The sequence below is a fragment of the Camelus bactrianus genome, chromosome 35, assembly GCF_048773025.1.
Source record: "Camelus bactrianus isolate YW-2024 breed Bactrian camel chromosome 35, ASM4877302v1, whole genome shotgun sequence".
Classification (NCBI taxonomy): domain Eukaryota; kingdom Metazoa; phylum Chordata; class Mammalia; order Artiodactyla; family Camelidae; genus Camelus; species Camelus bactrianus.
In genome coordinates, this window is record NC_133573.1 from 31,577,547 (window position 1) to 31,595,280 (window position 17,734).

Sequence of the window (17,734 nt, forward strand, 5' to 3'; positions counted from 1 at the left end):
AACCGGGGCTGGGCACGCTTTCCCTCACGTGGCAGTTTGATAAATACTCAGGCTCGTGCTCTCTGTTGGGACCAGTCAGCTCTGTCCATTGGTCGGGAAGCCGCCGCAGGTGGTGTTTTAAGGACTAGAGGGCCGCGTCCCAGTAAAACGTTATTTACAAAACCAGGCAGCGCCTAGTGTGACTCCTGTTCTGAACTTCCAGACCTTTTTGTCAAGAGCCAGTCCTGGCTCCCACTGGGAGAGAGCCCAGTCTGTAAACGCAGCAGCTCTGAGAGACGCCTCACAGCGTCGCAGCTCTGGCGTGTTTCAGTGAGTGCTCGGAGTGGCGGCGGCTGTGGGTCATAGCCCCATAGTCTTTTGAGCTTTTCAGAATGTTTTTGTAAACACACTGTTTGTATTTACAAATACCTGAGAGTAGAGTTGGCGTGACTATCCCCCTCCTGCAGATGGACAGCGCAGGCTGGTCCCGTCTCCATCTTCACTAGCCCTCCCGTCTCTCTCTGCAGCGTGTACTCTGGGCACCAGTCCATCCTCATCCCGCCTGCAGAGCTGGAGACCAACCCTGCCTTGTGGCTTCTTGCCGTGAGTCAGTACAAGGTCCGGGATACGTTTTGCTCCTATTCAGTGATGGAACTTTGTACCAAGGGGCTGGGCTCGCAGACAGAATCCCTCAAGGTAAGCAGCCCTCAGAGTGCCCGGGGCACTTGCCAGCATCCTGGGAAAGTGCAGTGTCGGGAGGTCAGCGGGGTGTTGAGGTTACTTGGTCCTTCAGGGAAGCAGACTGGGATCCTCTGTCACCTGAAGTTTACAACATTGTTTTCACGTGAAAACCTCATTCTGTAACATGAATACTTTCTCGCTGCCACAGAGTTACAGGTCTGAGTGTCTGGTTTTGGTATGTTCAGTTCTGCTGGAGCCCCTCAGAGGGCCCTGATTGCTTTTTCGTTTGTTGGTGGAGCCAGTTCCTGAGCGCTGTTGGTCCTGTTCCAAGGCTGGGCTCGAGCCGTAGGTCTGCATTCACCGCTGATTGCATCCTCCTTGGAGACCCCGACTGGGAGGCCGGGCTCAGCGAGCAGCGCCCGCTTTGTTTCTTAGTCTGCAGTCCCTGTGTGCGACAGCGATCTCACTTCCCTCGTTTAAACCAAACACACTTCGATAGACTTATTATCGTGGTAAATTAGGGGGTTCTTGTCCAAGCAACCTTGAGAAAGTAACCATACAGCCGACTCTGGTTGGCATTCCAGCTGTTCACTGTTCATGTGATTAGGTACGTGCGCCTGTGTGTGTACAGACAGGTGACACACACGCACACATTATGTGTGAACATGCCGTCAGCAAAGCAGTGTATTTATCTCTTCTGAGGTTTGTTCTCCTATCCACACCTAATGCACTGAGCTTGAACAAGAAAGCAAAATGCAAGATAACTTTGATATTAAGCTACATGAATAATTGTATAATTAGTTGAAGTTACATACTTACACAGGGAAAGGAATACATAAAACATCATTATTACTCATGTCCACCTGCATTATGTTATAAAACGGTTGAGTACGTTTCATGAACTTTCCCTGTCTGTGCATATGTAAGTAACCAAGTGAACTAAGATGTCTAAGCACTTCACATATTGATTAATTTAAACTTTACAACAGCTCTCTGAAACAGAAACCACTATTGTATGCACTTTAGAGATGAGGAAACTTGAGTTACAGAGAAATTAAGCACCCTTTCCGGGTCCTTACATTTGCTAAACTTCGGATCCAAATTTTGATCTCTGGCTCCGTGTCCACCATCTCGGAGCCCAGGCTCTTTGGGCCCCAAGATGCACTCGTGTGTAAGGGACCGTTTGTACTCTGGGACTTTAATTTTCCCATGTAGCTGTGCATGTAGGAGCTCATACCTGTTTCAAGTTTCAGTGTCATCGTTACCTCAGCTTGTGTCCTTGCTCAGCCCATGAGCCCTCGTCCGCTCCGGGCTGCTTGATGCCCCGCTGGGCGACCGTCCTGCGTGAAGCTGGAGGCCGCGGCCTCTTCACTCTCCCTCGGCGCCGCCCAGGCGGTGCTGTGCTTCACGCACTCAGTTCCCCTTCTCTGAGTCTGGCCATTTTGCTCACTTGATGGAATTTGGTGCAGAACTGAGGTGTCCTTCATCTCAGGAGATGAAAAGAGAGCTGTCTTTAAGAGCTTCCCAAACATTTTAGTTTCTCGTTCCTGTGTTAAAAATAGGTTTCTCATTCCCCTCCGCCGTGTGTTCCTGTTCATCCGTGTTCATAGGGGTGTCTACAGCTGCTTCCGTTCTTCCCCAAACCCTGTCCTTGAATTACTTTATCCAGGACCTTGCCTTTCTGCATCCTTCTCCTCCTCATGCTCTTGTATTATTTAAAACATGTTTGTAATGGCATCCCTAACAATCCAGTGTGGGTGGATTTGTTTACACAGATGTCCTAGAGCCTTCAGCTGATGGCGTGGACACGAGAGCCCTGGGAGTGAATATCTGTGTGGCATTTCTGTTGCTGTGTGGGTCTGCTGGTCACACCCAGCGCTGGCAAGGCTGACCTGCTGTCACTGTTCCTAGGCCCGAGGACTGGACTTGTCCCGCGTGCGGACCTGCGTGGTGGTGGCGGAAGAGCGGCCCCGGATAGCACTCACCCAGTCCTTCTCAAAGCTGTTCAAGGACCTGGGCCTCCACCCACGGGCCGTTAGCACCTCGTTTGGCTGTCGGGTGAACCTGGCCATTTGCTTGCAGGTGAGTCTCCTTGGTGCCAGGAGTGCTCGAGTCAGAGTGGCCTTTGCAGACGGGCCCATGGCTCCGAACGGCTCCTCCGCTGGTGCTCACCTCATTTAGAGGATAGCTTTCAATCAAATGCAGGTGATTGGTGCACACTTTCTTTTATTTTTTTTTTTAATTATAGCCTGTATTTTTGTCAATAACCATTATTCATAATTAGCAGTCACGGGCTTATTCTGTCCTGGGACACTCTAAGTTTTAGAACACAAGTAGCAGTTTGTCCAGACCTCTGAAGTCAGGCCCTTTAAAGACTAGACACTAGACAAATTTTTCATTGTGGCGAGAAACCTGTGGTCTTTTGTGTACAGACAGTAGTCTCTGCAGGAAGAATCCAGGACGTTAAGCAGGTTCAGGAGTCTGCTGCTGTGGCTGCAGTGTAGACGTAACACTTACTGCTGCGTTTCCAGGGTGTGAGTGTGAGCGAGGCTGCCCTTGCGAGAGAGCTTGTGTTATACGCGCTTCCTTTCTGCTCTTCATTAGCCCCCTTCTGACCATCTTCCCTGTTTCTTTCCTGCTCTGAGCTCCTGACATGGGACCCAGGCCATGCGGAAGGGAAAGCCCTGTAGGAGTCTCTCCTCGGTGCCCTTTGCGCAGCTTCACCCAGAACAGCCTGCTCAGGGCTCAGCTGCAGGCTTTGTCTTCACGCACGTTCAGAGGACAAAACCTTGACTCACAGCAGGTGCTGGAGGAGGGTGATCGACATGAGCCAGAGCCCAGCTCCCAGCACCCATCTCTGCGCGCCCTCTGTCTCCCGTTTAGGGCCCAAGGATGCTGCTTGCCGGTCTCCTCGGGGGACCTCGGGAGTGCCCCAGGCTCGTGGACTTGGTGGCCTTGGCAGAGGGAGGGCCTCCATGGGACCAGTCTGACGAGATCCTTTCAGAAATATTAGCTACAGGAAGCGTTTTAATGATTTTCTTTGGCTGTTCCTTGCTGCTATCTTCCTTTTCTTTGAATTGGCTCCATTTTTAAAAATTTGTGTACTATCAGAGTCCTCTCAAGAGTCAGTTGAACCTTGTTCTCTGGTTGAAGTGAATTCCTTTTTCCGAGAGGTAATCTGAAGGATTGGATTTACCATGCCAAACTAGTTCTTTAAATACTGACTTTTCCCCCCATTCATCTTTATCTGTTCTGCCTAAACGTTTCTAGCTGTCTGTTCCATGGGGAAAAATGGAAATGCAGAAATCCACTTGAGAAGCGAATTCAGCCTTGGGCGATGCAGCACTCGCTTCTCCTCCCAGCAGTGGGGAAACCCTGGTCCGTTAGAGACGGGCTCTTGGCCACAGTGGTGCTGCTGCTTTTTCTCTCTCTTTCAGAAGGTTGACAGGTGAAGGGAGAGGGCATGGAGCAGACCCCACGTTAACGCAACAGTCGGCGCTTGGCCGCTGGTACAGGCAGCAGGACAGGTTCTACAACACTGTTGCACAAAGTGGAGAATCTGTAGGTACTGGAGTGGGGCACCTGTGGTTATTTACCTCTTTATTTACTTTTTTCATTTATTTCCATCGACCTGGTCCATAATGTTTTCAGGTTTATAAAGAGGGAGTAGATTAAGAAGGCAAAGTAAAATACACTAAAATAATTGAAAAGATAGAAGTGACACAAAAAGAAGGCCTAAGAAGCCAAGAATGAACTCAGCACATGGTGGTTTGCCACGTGTGTGGCCTCAAATACAAACTCCATCGTTACTGCGTCCTTAACACCTGCAGCAGTGCCCGTCTTTGGAAGTACTTCATAAATGTGTGTTGTAAGAATGTTGAATAAATGAAGTTCTGTATTCTGAACGAGAAATAATACATTTTTTTATAGAAAACGGTTCTATCATATGAGGCCCAGACCGAAGCTGACATTGCAGTCACGGGTCATGCTGCTATTTGGGGATCTTGGCAGTACGTTTAAGTATGTTTGTGTATTTCAAGTTTTTCTACTTGTGTGCTTTATTCTCAACTGATTTTCAGCCAGTTTCTCTTTTTCCAAATGGTCAATATAAGAAAACAGCTGTAACTATCAATGTGTCTGATAGTAGAGACAAATCAAGTAAGTTAAAGTGCGTCGTCCAGAGGAGTGCAGGCTCACGTCCTCCCACGCAGGGCCGGACAGCGCGCGCCATGGATGCAGCGTCCCGGCAGCTGTGGGGGCGCCCCGCAGTCCCACGTGTCGCGTCTCGGGGGACGTTCAGTCCCTTGAGTGGCCTCATGTCAGCCTAAGTCAGATTTTACTCAAAATAAATTCAAGACACGGTTCCGGCCCTTGTAAATCAACAAGATGGACAGTAAACATGTAGGTGGCTTTTTCAGTGAGCAAATGAATATTCTTAGTAACAAGAAGTAGAGGGTAAAGAGTGAGCTGGACACGCAGGAGGCGGTACTAGGTAGGGCGTCCAAGAAAGGCCTCTCTGAGGTGGCATTTCAGCACGGTGCCCTGTGAAGTGAAAGAATTACAAAGCTATTAATTCTGCCAAAATTTAAAAATTTGTGATTATGGTCCCAAACAAATAGCAGGCACAGCTTGAGGTCTGAGGGCAGAAATCCATGTCTCATATTCCCGCTGTATTTCTGCAGGGCCTGACGCATATTTGTTAAATGTACTAAAACTGAATTTTTAAGTATGTTTAGACAAAGAAGTAAGATAACCTGAAAAGTTACGAATTTTTTGTAGATCGAATTTTTCACACAGGGAAGTTTAGGGTACAAAATCAGAAAATACAGACTAGCCAGTAAGTAAGTAGTACCCATAATTCCATCTGTCCAGGGATCATCACCATTAATCCCTTGATGTAAAAAAAAAATCAAAAATAAAAATGCTGAGATATTCCCTAAATTCCAAACCCTGTACCTAAGTGTTTAAAGGCACTGAGAAGTTGACACCGTGTCCTCGTGGAACGCCGGAGCTACCAGTGTGTGTGGAGTCAGTGAGCGGCCTGTTTGCTTTAGCTGATTTGCTGTTGCCTGAGGATGCTTTCCCAGCAGGGCTGTCTGACATCCTCACTCGGGGCCCTTGACTGGACTCTGAGCCCCCTGCTCAGAGAAGGCAGGCAGGTGCGCAAGGGATGACGCTGTCCAACGAGGAGCGGACTTTGGCCCAGCGGTGTGCAGCTTCCAGGCTGCACACTCAGGGCCACGTTTCGTGGTGTCCGTGGGTATTGCTTCTGGGAGTGGTCCCTGGTCTTTGGGGAAGCGCAAGTCACACAGGCGGCAGGTTGTTGTGACTGGACTGAAACGTGTCCGACGCATGAGGTTGTGCAGTTACACGGAGATAAATTAAGGGTTTGTTTTCACTTCCCAAGAATACTCTTCATCGATGGGTCTTCTCCCTGAAGGATCCAGCATGGAGCATCTCTCAATCCCCTCTGGGCAGTTTCACACTGAAGGACATTCTCTACCTTAGACTCCTTCCTGCTGCGGCTTCCATAGCATGGGGCCTGTCTTCTTAGTGACCCACATGTCAGTCAGAGTCCTAATGTGCAGGCAGCAGAAGCCTTCCTTGGCGTTTATGGAAATGCATTCATTAAGACGTCATCGGTTTGTTCCCAGAAGCACGGAGGGGCTTGGGGACCAAGTGGAGGAGACCGCAGCAGGGAGCAGCCTGGGCCCAGCCTGCCCTCCCGAGGACAGACGCCAGCGCGTGGGAGTCTGCACCACTGTGCCGACCCAGCTGGCCCCGGGCCCCTCCACTGACTCCACGTCCCAGCCTAGACCCTGCTGCAGATACGTCCACTGCCAAGGGCGAGAGCACTTTGCTTCCTTGTGCCACGAATGGACACAGGTCCCTGGCAGGCTGGTAACCCACACACTGGCCTCCAGGAAAGCTGGACAGGAGAGAGGCAGGCGTTGTCAGTTACTCCAGGGCACAGGGATTTTGTATCTAACCCGGCCCCAGAAGTGGAGGACTTCCCCAAATACAGGAAAAGGGTTCTGACGCCTGGTGGCCAAAAAGGAGTGGCCAGTGGCCACTTCAGCCCATCCGTTTGGCTGCTGACACCAGCACATGCTCCTCACCCGATTCTCACACGCTGCCCTGCCTCCCCCACGGGGACCCCACCACAGTGCCACTTTCAGACTCTTACTACCAACACTGTGCCCTCCATGTGTCCAGAAGAGGCTAGCTGAGGCTTCTGCAGCCACCATGACCAGAGCCAGGCTCAGGGTTTCCATCACTGACATGTCAGCCGGAGACCAGGCGTGTGTCGCGTGCCAGGCCTGCCCGGGGTGACGCACATCTCTGCATCTGAATAGTCAGGAACTTCAGAAACAACCACAGAGAGTTTGGGGCGCTAGTGGACTGTGATGCTGAACTCAGAAGTCTCTTAGTCAGACGTTCCTTTGGTTTGGGTTGTGCCACTCTTCAGGCTTTCATGTTGTCCTGCGGGTCAGTGGACCCGGAAACAAGCCTTCGGGGCCTTTTTCTTGATGGGTCAGAGAGTGAAGAGCTGGGCCTGCAGCTAATGGTCTCTTCACAGGGACTCGGCTCTGTTGAAGCAGAAACAGACAGCGTGTAAATGAACGTGCGAGGTTGTGTTCCCGGAAGACTTTACAGAAACCTCTGTGAACGTGATTGATTAACCGTTTTGCTAGGGTATGGCCTGGACCTCTGCAGAGTCTAGTTCAGAGAACAGGCTGGGTTTCCTCTGCCTGTGGCTCCAAGCAAACCGACTCATCAGTTTCAGAGCCCTGTTTCCCCGACAACATGTGCTGCAGCCACTCCTGCTACCAATTTCTAAATCAGTCGAGGTGCCAGCCACAGAAACCAGCTCAGTTTGATTTTAGCAAGGAATGCTTTTATTAAAAAAGATTCTGGACTTCTAGTTTTGATTAGGGTGTATAAATCATAAGAGACTATTTTTCCAGTCCAAACTATTGAAGCAATCTGGTTAATACACAAAATCATAGTTTTTAAAATCCATCAGAAAGCTAAGATTCAAAGAAATCTCAGAGAACTAAATTCTCCTTCAGGGAAAAGCAATTGTTTTCACTCTCCAGGGGTGCAGGAACCAACCACACTTCCTGGAGAACCTTAACGGTGGTGCCAAGCTTGGCGGGGAGGGTGAGGACCCCAGCGGTCCCCAGCGCAGCTGTTCTGCGACCCACCCCTGACTCTCCACGGGCCTCCCCTGCTCTGGAGGGCAGCACCGGGAGCCAGAACTAGGCCAGGGGAGCTGAGGGATTCTGTCGGCAGGCTGAGGAGTGGCAGCACTTCCTCAGTGACTGGAAGGAAGCTGAGAACCCTCTCCAGGCAGCCCCAGATCGCTGGGCACACCGTCCTTGCACTCCAGAGATGGAGGGGGACAGGAAGGCTGAGCACACCTCTTTGAGGCCCCAGGGCCTTCGCCAAGGGCAGTGTCTGCCTCCCAAAGGCCGGAGGTCAGGCAGCAGAACGGAGAGAAGGAGAAGCAGCCAGCCATGCAGAGAGCTGGTGGCCAGTCTGACGAGCAGAGAGGGGCTTCTCACGGTTTGGAAAGCAGGTCTCCAGGCTGTGAAGCACAGAGAGGGATCCAGAGTCTCAGAAATGCTCAGACCCAGAGTCCTGACCGCGCCCGCAGGTACGGGAGGCCCGCGTGAGTGAAGTCCAAGTTATGTCGCCACCAAGCCCAGACCAAGCTCGCTCAGAGCACAGATTCCCTCAGACCCAAACAGGGGCCTGACAGAAGGAAGAGTGCCCTTTTCCAGACAACTCTGAAGTTGTCTTTACTTCCGTCTCTACTGTGCTTTAAATCAAACCCTAAAAGACATGCAAAGAAGAAAGAAAGGATAATCCATGGCCATGAGAGGAGGGGTCAACAGAGTTGGTAGAAGAGACATGGGAATTGTCGGGGGCTTTAAAGTAGCAGGATAAACATGTTAAGTGCTCTAGTTGGACAGGTGTACACTTCGCGTAGAGAGATGAGGAATACCCCAGAAAGACAGAAACCGTAAAAAGAACCAAGTGGAAAGGCTAGAAATGAAAACCACGGTGTTAGGGATAAAAATTCTTCATGGTTTAATAGCAGATTGAATGCAAAAAGAAAAAAGATCAGTGAGTGAACTTGAAGTCCAATCAACAGAAATTACCTAAACCGAAGCACAAGAGCAAGAATGAAAATAAAATAGGCTGTCTCTGGGATCTGTGAGACAGCATCAGTTTGCTCACGTGCATGAATAGGAGTCCCAGAAGGAGGGTGAGAGAAGATGGGGCGGAAGAGCAGTTTGAAGACACAGCAGCCAAGACTGATGAGAGAGACCAACCCACGGATTCAAGAATCTCAGTGAACTCCAGGCAGAGGAGCTAAAAACACATCAATACACATGTCACCAAAGGCTGAGAGCCACCAAGAGGCAGTCTTAAAGCAGCTACAGATAAAGATGCATTACATAAGGGGGGCAGTAATAAAAATGATGCTGAGCTGACAGCAGATGTCGTGGGAGCTGGAACACGGTGGGATGGTGTGTTCAGGACACTGAAAGAACTGCTTGTCAAGCAGAAATATCTTCAAAAAGGAAGACAAAACCAGGTATTTGTAGACAGAGCAAAGCTGAGAGAATTCACTGTCAGCAGACATGCCCCATGAGGAATGATGGTGGGATGGAGCTACAGTTCGTAGGAAGAGATGAGGAATATAGATATGTAAATATTTTAAAGTTTCTTTAAAGACTGTTACCTACTAAGAGCAAAAATAGTAACAGTTGAGGCATTTATAGCATATATAGAAGTAACATGAACTGACAACTTTAAAGAGCAGGAGGGGGAAGCAAAATGGAACTACTCTGCTGTAAGATTTTCCCATTGTTCATTAAAGTATAATGTTACATAAAGGTGGAATATGTTAAATGATGCAAATTCTATGTCAGCCACTAAAAAATGCACGCAAAGAAGGTTAATAGAGGAGATAAATGGTTATACTGAAAATATTCTGTTCCTGAAAAAAAAAATGCAGAAGTGAAGAACAAAAACAAAAGGGATAAATAAAAAACAGTCAAGCATATCATTAATTACATTAAAAGTAAATGTGCCTAAGCACACCAGTTAAAAGGCATCGGTTGTCAGCCTGACTACGGATCAGTAGTTACCATGCAGTCCCAGTCAGAATTACAGCAGGTTCTCCTGTAAAAATGGGTGAGAGAATTCTGAAGTTCTTAATGGAATTTCAAAGGAAATAGAATAACCAATCTTGAGAAAGAACGTTGAAGAACTTAAGACACCTGATTTCAACACTCAATATAAGCTCTGGTCATCGAGACAGTATGAAGAGAGACCAATACAGAGAAACAAAACAGCAAAACCCAAGCAAAACTGAAGAAAAAAAAGAATCCAGAAATAGACACATCATGACACCAAGTTCATTCAGTAGCTGAAGAAAAGGTTTTTTGACAAATAGTTTTGGAACAACTGAAGATTAAAGGGAAAATAAGTAACCTCAATCCCTTCCTCATTCAGTACACAAAAATTAATTCTAGGTGGACTGTAGACCTAAGTGTCTACGACAAAAATTCCAGAATAAAGCTCGTAGAAAAAACTATAAGAGGAATATATATGACTTTGGTTAAGCAAAAATCTCTTAGGATACAGAAAAGCACCAAAGAAGAAAAACATAAGTTAGACTTTGTCAAAGTTGAAATTAATTTTAATGTACCTAAGATTAATAGGAAAATTACAGACTGGAAAATATATTTGTCATACTATATCTGACAGAGGACTTCTATCTGGAATATATAAAAAACTACAATAGAAGGAAAACCTAATGAAAAAATATGGACGAAAGACTTGGATGGACGTTGCACAGAAGAGACACAGATGACCAGTAAGTGCGTGAAGTGCTGCCCGGCATCGTGACTCATCAGGAAAATGGTAAGCACAGCCACATGGGGTGCTCGCTTCAGCAGCACGCACACCCACACTGAGCGAGGCAGGGGGCGCACGTGGCCCCAGAGCAAGGTTGCACGCAGGTTCCTGAGGGTTCACAATCTGAGCTGTTCCCTAAGGTCCTTCCACTCTGCCGGTTAGTTACCCGGGAATGACGTGCGTCAGAGCACAGCGTGTGGTACCCAGTGTTGAGACAGTGATCTTCACTCCAAAAAATACATGGTGATCCCGTTTCTCACTTTCTAGAGCAACTAAAATCAAAAAGGCTGACAAAACTAAATACAAATGAGGGTATGAGCAGTGTGAACCCTTACGCGTTGTGATGGGAGAGCAGTTCAGTTTCTCATAGTTCAGTGCGCTGTGACCCAGCCCTATGAACCTACATGTCTAGGCATGTACTCAAATTAAAACATGTCTATAGGCATATTTGTTGCGGTTACAAAAGAAGAAGCTGTTTATAGAAGCTTTTTCACAATGGCCCCAACCTGGAAATAACGCAAATGTCCAACACCAGCAGTAGGGATGAACAGACTGTGATGTGTAAGTGTAACAGAATACTTGTCAGAACCTAAAGGGACATGCTGCTGCTGCAAACAAGAACACGGATGAATAGTGAAAGCGTTGCGTTCGGTGAGTGAAGACAGACACGCCCTGTACTACTGCGTCTACGTGAAGCCTGAGAGGAGGTTGAACTCTTGTGCTAGAAGTCAGGGGATGTGGGGATGGACTGGCCCACTCACTACTAGGGTGAAGGAATTTTTATATGCTGTTTGGGGTGGTAGTTACACGTAAGTTTACAGGTGTCAAAATGCATCTAACTGAACACTTAAAGCCTGTGTATTTTATTGTGCGTAAGTTAAGCCTCAGTTAAAATATTGAAAAGAGTATTATTAACACACACATCTGCTAGGAAGACTGACGGATGTGGCTTGGGGCCCTGCAGGCAGAAACACTGCTTGAAGTTCAGCTGCCGAAGAGGCCCAGCGCTGATCCCCGTTGCCGTGCCCGCTGTGAGCGTAGCTCCCCGGAGTCCCGTGCTGCAGAGCAGCGTCCTGTGGCCCCAGTTGCGGGCAACCACCTCGACTCCTCAGACACCCAGCACGACATCAGTGCTTCGGACTTGTCTCGACATCGCACGTTTCCACTTGGAACGTGCTGCTTAGGCTCAGAGAGTCAGGTGCTGACGCCCGACTGTGCTAATGCTGTGGTGGGCGAACTGCTGGGTAGAAGAGCACCGCTCAGCTGAAGGGTTCAAGCAAGCACTGCGCTGGGTTGTCCATGCTGTGTTTGGGACGTGAGTCCATGTATCTACAGCTGGAAGTTAAACATTACTCATTTGTTCACTAAGTCCTCGGTACCTAACTCTTTTATAACAGTAAGAAAAAGATGACTTTTACTGTGTGTCCACGTGCAACATTTTTCTTACACGGTTGAACTTCAAAAGTTAATCCTCTTTTCTAGTTAATATGACTTGCAGTATCGAACATGTTTGTCTTCATTTCTGATAAGCTTTGGTTGAAACAGGTGTCTTTGCTTTCCTGCTCATCGTTTCTGCAAGTACCCCGTTATCTTTAAGTTCTGGGGAGCATTATGGATCTCCTTATTTAAAGAAATTCCAGCTTCCATTCTTTGGCAAAGTGAAGATTTTATTAAATGTGTGCTCCCTGCTATGTGCCTTGAAATCTCAGATTTTTGTACCTTGGATTTTTGAAACCTGGAAACACCCGTGCGTTAGCTGTTCTCATGCCCTTACAGGTGCAGCTCCTCCGTGCATCTGCAAGATGGGAGATGCGTTCCCAATCACGTGTATTTTTTCTTGATACTGCCTTGAGTCATTATAGTAAATTTGTGAATTAAGATCATTTAGAGAGAACATGGATTAATTTTGCTCCAATTAATATTTGGGATTCAAGGACTCGTGAGGGAAATTATTTCAATCACTGCATTCAGCTTGAAGAGTCCCATTGAAAGTCCTGTGTGCCTCCGAGGTGCACACACCTTTCCTGGCCCCGTTCTTCTCTTTCCTGGAGACCTGCCTCAGTTTCCCAAACCCACAGATGCTGAGAGCAGTGGCCGTGGTTAACCACAGGGAGGGGGCGTCACAGAGAGGGGGGCGAGTCGTAGCTTTCATAGGGCCTCCACGTTGAGTGATGATAGTTTTTCAGTCTGGCCGTGTTTATTCCCAAACTGCAGCCTTGGGAAACCAAGTTAAGACTCCTTTTTTGTTGCTGCCACTGTCACCTCTGGAGTCCACCTGGTGACTGTGATTGCAGGGTGGGGCAGCACAAGGCTGTACTCACAGGACTGTGCCCGTGCAGTGCCTCCAGCTGGTCCTAGGTTCCTAGGAGCACCTGGGAAAGATACCTAGTCACCTGGGGACAGCACACAGCATCAGAGGAGCTCACCCAGGTTGCTTTCTGGAGTCTTCCCACTGTGCCACTGTAGACGGTTCAGCAGGGTAGAGGTGGGCGCCAGAACTGTGGGAGAGGAGAGGAGAGGGTCTTGGGGACAGAGCGGTGGGGTGACACTCCCTCTGCACACTGCTGAGCTGGGCCGTCTCTGAGCGGGGTTTGGGTCGTGCTTCACACGGCCTTTGGCCTCTTTTCTTGTCCTAGTCTTGTGGACGAGTAGGGCTAGACACCCCAATTTCAGGTCCACAAGTTTCCAGGCTGCCCTTCGTTACTGTGCTGAGAAACGTGAGACCTTCTCAGTGAGGACCACTTAGCAGATTTAGCCAGTGAAAGTCATGCTCACCACTTTCTCAGAAAAGAAACTAAAGAAAAGTGCCACAGGAACAGCCCCACTGACCGTGTGTGTCAGACAGTCACTCAGGTCCACGTGTCCCTGCCTGGCCGTCTGTTTCTCTCTCCTGTTGCTCTGTGGACATGTGGACATCTTTTCAGATTTTTTTTTAGCCTTTAGTGGTACAGTGATTGATTTTAACAATTCCCGTATTTGACATTGTTTTTGATCTTCTTTTTACTTTGTTCCCTGCTTTTTGCATTCTCCCCCCACCCCCCTCCTTCATCCCGCTTTGATCGTCGGGTGTTTGTTCGTGTGTCTGTGTGTCCTTGATTTTCCGTGTCCGTCGGTATGGTGTCCTCTCCCTTCCCGGCTCCCTCCTCCTGCCGCTGTAGCCCCACCGGCTGTGGACGCTGGCTGAGCAGGTAGGGATTTCCGCTCACCCACACTGGTGCCTGCCCACCACCGGCTCCGACCCCGGCCCCGGGAGTGAGTGCAGAGATGGGCTGGGCTTCCCCACCCGTGGCCAGGAGGGCTGATGGCCAGCGTGATGTCCACTCTCAGACTTCGTCTGACGCCTCACATCTGTGACAAACGCTGTGCTTCTGTTGTACACGATCAGTGGTGTCTTAGCCAGTTTGCAGTCATCTCTGTTTCACTCCATTTTCCACTTCTAGTGACCTGCTTCCTGGTTTGTGTTTTTGATTGGCCTCTTTGATTATGCACTTTGCATCACTCCGCACTCAGAGCTGGTCTGCAGCACAGCTCCACTGACGGGCACAGGTCAGCGAGGACGCCGTGGCCTCACTGCAGGGCAGCCCCGTCCTCCAGGCTGACTGCATGTGCTTTCTCGGGGGGGGGGGGTACTCCTGGGTGGCCTAGTATGTTGTGATGAAGGTGTCTTTATTTTTATTTTTTTCTTATATTTAAACATGCCTTTGGTACAAGATTAAGATTCTCTCCTGAGGAACTTTAGTGTAGTCCTTCAAATAAACTCTCAGTCTCCCTTATTTTTTGGCACAGTTTTGTTAGCTTCCATCTTTTTCTACCCAAGGTTTGGCGTTACCTTCCCAAGAAATTCACATAGAATTTTGGTTGGTAATGTAGCTTTAACGCCATTGTTCTTCACGAATAGAGATCACTGTTCAGAAGTCAGCCTGTCGTATGTTTTGAAGGGGTTTGCGGCGCCAAGGTAAGGTTCTGGACCCTGTGTTACATAAGCAGGGGATCGGACCACAGGGCGCGGCCGAGACAGCCAGTGGGGAACACAGTCTCCCTGACCTGCCTCCTCGCTGGAGGCAAGCTGAGGCACACGGAGAACCAGAAGGATCGGCAGTCCTTTCTCTCTCCCTCCTTACCCTGTCAGCTCACGTCACGCGTTCTGCTGTAACATCTCGAGCTCTAAGCATACACCTTTCAGGATGCGTGTGGTGAAGCACCTCTCAGCAGTGATGCTTCGTGTCCTCGGCAGCCTGCTTTTGCCAGACACTGCCTCAGTAGTGCCAGCCTTTTATTAGGCAAGATGCCCCTTTCTGATCTTCGTAGACGTGACTGAGAGGCAAGCTGTGGGAAAGGCCAGCATTAATAACACGCTCCTGTCAGAGTTAGGTTATCCGCTGAGAGGTGTGGTTTTAGTGCTTTGGGTTTGGTTCAGTTTCAGACGTGACCAGAGAAATGCTCCCCAGCCCGGGGAACGTGCAGACACAGTTCTCTGGGCATACGTGACTTAACCGCACTGTGTCCTTGCTTGCAGGGGACCTCGGGGCCCGACCCGACCACCGTCTACGTGGACATGCGTGCTCTGAGACACGACAGGTATTGTGGTTTTGTCTTCGTGGCCCCCAGCGTCAGAGAGGAGTGCGGGACGGTCTGCTCCAGGCTTGGTGGTCCAGGGAGTGGGCTTCCCCGGCGCTCGCGCCCCGGGGGGGCACCCGCTCTGCTCTGAGGGTGGATGGAAGGGTCGGCCCAGAGCCGCCACACCCAGGCCGCGCGTCCTCACGGTCTGCCCGGGAGACTGTCCTTCTCTTTAGCATTTCAGTCAGGCATCGCTTTGCACCTCATGAAATACCAACACTCAGCCCACGTTTCTTTGTGTGAATTGAAGTGTTCTGTCAAGGTATTTCCACGAAAAGCTACAATATAAGTCAGGGTGCCTTTCTGTGCAGCTCCCTCAGCAGCCTGAGGGGATGTTGCTGGTGGGTGGGTGTCAGTTTCACCTCAAGGAAGGGAAGTTGGGAGGGTGAGGGCTCTTCTGAGGAGCTTCTGCCCCAGCAAGGGGCTCCCCCTGGTTCCTGAAGGGCAGAGAAAATCCTGCATTTTCCTATAGACGCCCCACTGATGAGGCCACTTCTCTGGCGTGGATGTGGAGATGTCCCTCCACTGACGTTTCTGTGGCGCGACTGGCGAGGGTGGAGGTGCTGGTGGACATTTGGACGGCCAGACTCCGTGCTTCCGTCCACACTTCCTCACGTGGTGCCTCCCAGCACAAGAGGGTGGGGGAGAGTGGTCGTGAGCTGCGGTGGGGAAACCGGGAGACCCCGGCCAGCCCAGCTGGCGTGCTCTGCGACGGGCCTGAGTCCCCCGTGATGACCACGTCCTGGGACGTGATCTGGGCCTCCCAGAACCCCACGAGGCCCGTGTGGGCGTGCAAAGCAGCCTCCTTCCCGAGAGGACAGTGTGGGAGGGACATCGGGGCACACGGACCTAGGAGGAGCATCACGTGATCTGACCTGGGGCACCTACAGGACATGTCGCTACGTTGCCTCAAAACCGTCAAGGTTGTCAAAAAGGGGCGTCAACTGAGGAGGTCTCTGGGGGGAGAGGAGGACACATGGTCCTGAGGCAAAAGCTGAGAAGCAGGACTGACCCTGACCCATGGGCAGTGAGGACCGCCCCACATTGACCCTGTGGGGTAGTGCTGTGAGATGCAGTTAACGCCACACGCAGGGAGTCCGCACTGTCTGAACAGGTCTTCTGTGAGCCTCACACGCTTCCAAATATGGTCTGTTGATGGAAAGAAAAAGCCAAGGAGGTCTGAAAACGGAAGCTTTTTCTGAGTTACTGTGAGTGAATTTCCCATCACAAGCTTACAAATGGATGGGAAGCGTGCAGCGTTGACCCCACTGTTGCTGCGGGAGTAGAACCTCGGGTCACGTCTTTGTCGGGACTCGCGCTCAGGGACTCGAGTCCTGCCGGGCTGTGTGGTCCTGGCTGGGAGCCTGTGGGCGCGTCCAGAAGAGGTGTGAGGAGAGGGCAGCCTGGGCAGTCCTGGACGTGGCTGCGCCCCAGGGCATCCACCGACAGGGTCCCCTTCAGCTGAAGGAAGGAAAGGAGAAAAGGCTGACAGAGTCTGGACTCGAGGGGGTGGTGGGGAAGAAGCTGCTGTTTTGTGGTTCGGGAGGAGAAGGCCACGTGAGCGCGCGGGCGTCCGGCCGGCCAGTGCCCCTGCGGGCTCTCCTCGCTGCTTTGGGCGGCACGTGACGGCAGCTTTTGCTCAGCGCCTCCCTTGGAAACTGCAGTGCCCTGCGGAGTGTTTTGTCGTCTTGCTCCAGTTTGGGGTGGTATTTAAGTAGGATTTTTTTCCTTGTGTTTCTAACGATTTTTTCTTTTATATGTTTGACTAGCAGCAGAGAAAATAGCCAGATGTTAAAGTCCAGACTTTGGCAGTAAAATGTGTCTCATTCCTCTTCTCTCTTTGCCTTAGCTGTCATGAAGCTGAGAATTAAATTCAGTCTCAGCAGCTGGATTAACTGACCTCAGTCTTTGAAATACTCCAATACATCCCGTCTCTTGGGATTTTTTAAACGTGTTCAGATGTACTTGTTATGGTATGCTGGACCTCTTGGATGCTTCAGGTTATTTTGGGAAGAAGATGTAGTTTAAATGTGTAATTGAAACTCTCGGTGGGGGATGTGGATGAAGTGGGTGACAGGGTCGAAAGGAGGAAGCCCCTGGTTATGAGATAACCAAGCCTTAACAGCACCGTGCGGCATGTCTGCCGGCTGCTAAGAAGAGGGCAGCGTCCTCATCGCAGGAGGAAAAGAAGAACGTTTACAAATGTGTGATGGCAGGAGGTGACCAGGCTCACGTGGGGACCACCCTGTAGGGCTGCACACACCGGGTCCTTGTCACGTGCACCTGACACTGCTGTTACACCTCAGTTCTTAAAAATGGAAGAGAAAGAAGACAAAAGATAGAAGCGCTGGGAGCAAAACCCTGGGTGGGTGGAGGGCAGCGCGGGCTCGGGGAGGCCGTGTGGCGGGGACGGAGCGCTGGCCCCAGCCCGGAGCCACAGCACTGCAGCCTGTCCCGCTGTGAGCGCGTGTGCAGGAAGATCCTTCGGGCAGTGGCTGGCTCAGAGTTAGCCCTGAATACA

General features: G+C 50.1%; 1 protein-coding gene across 16 annotated transcripts in view; it reads left to right on the forward strand.

Moving 5' to 3' along the window:
* Positions 1-17,734, forward strand: part of DIP2C (disco interacting protein 2 homolog C) — a 274,924-nt gene that overhangs the window by 241,005 nt on the left and 16,185 nt on the right. For 13 of the 16 annotated variants that reach the window (XM_074358494.1, XM_074358500.1, XM_074358497.1 and 10 more), the window contains 4 exons: positions 507-675; positions 2,572-2,742; positions 13,755-13,784; positions 15,113-15,174. In XM_074358494.1, coding sequence (XP_074214595.1) covers positions 507-675; positions 2,572-2,742; positions 13,755-13,784; positions 15,113-15,174 — 432 coding nt within the window. The remainder of the gene's footprint in view (positions 1-506; positions 676-2,571; positions 2,743-13,754; positions 13,785-15,112; positions 15,175-17,734) is intronic. The other 3 variants (XM_074358493.1, XM_074358498.1, XM_074358504.1) reach the window with 1 other exon arrangement.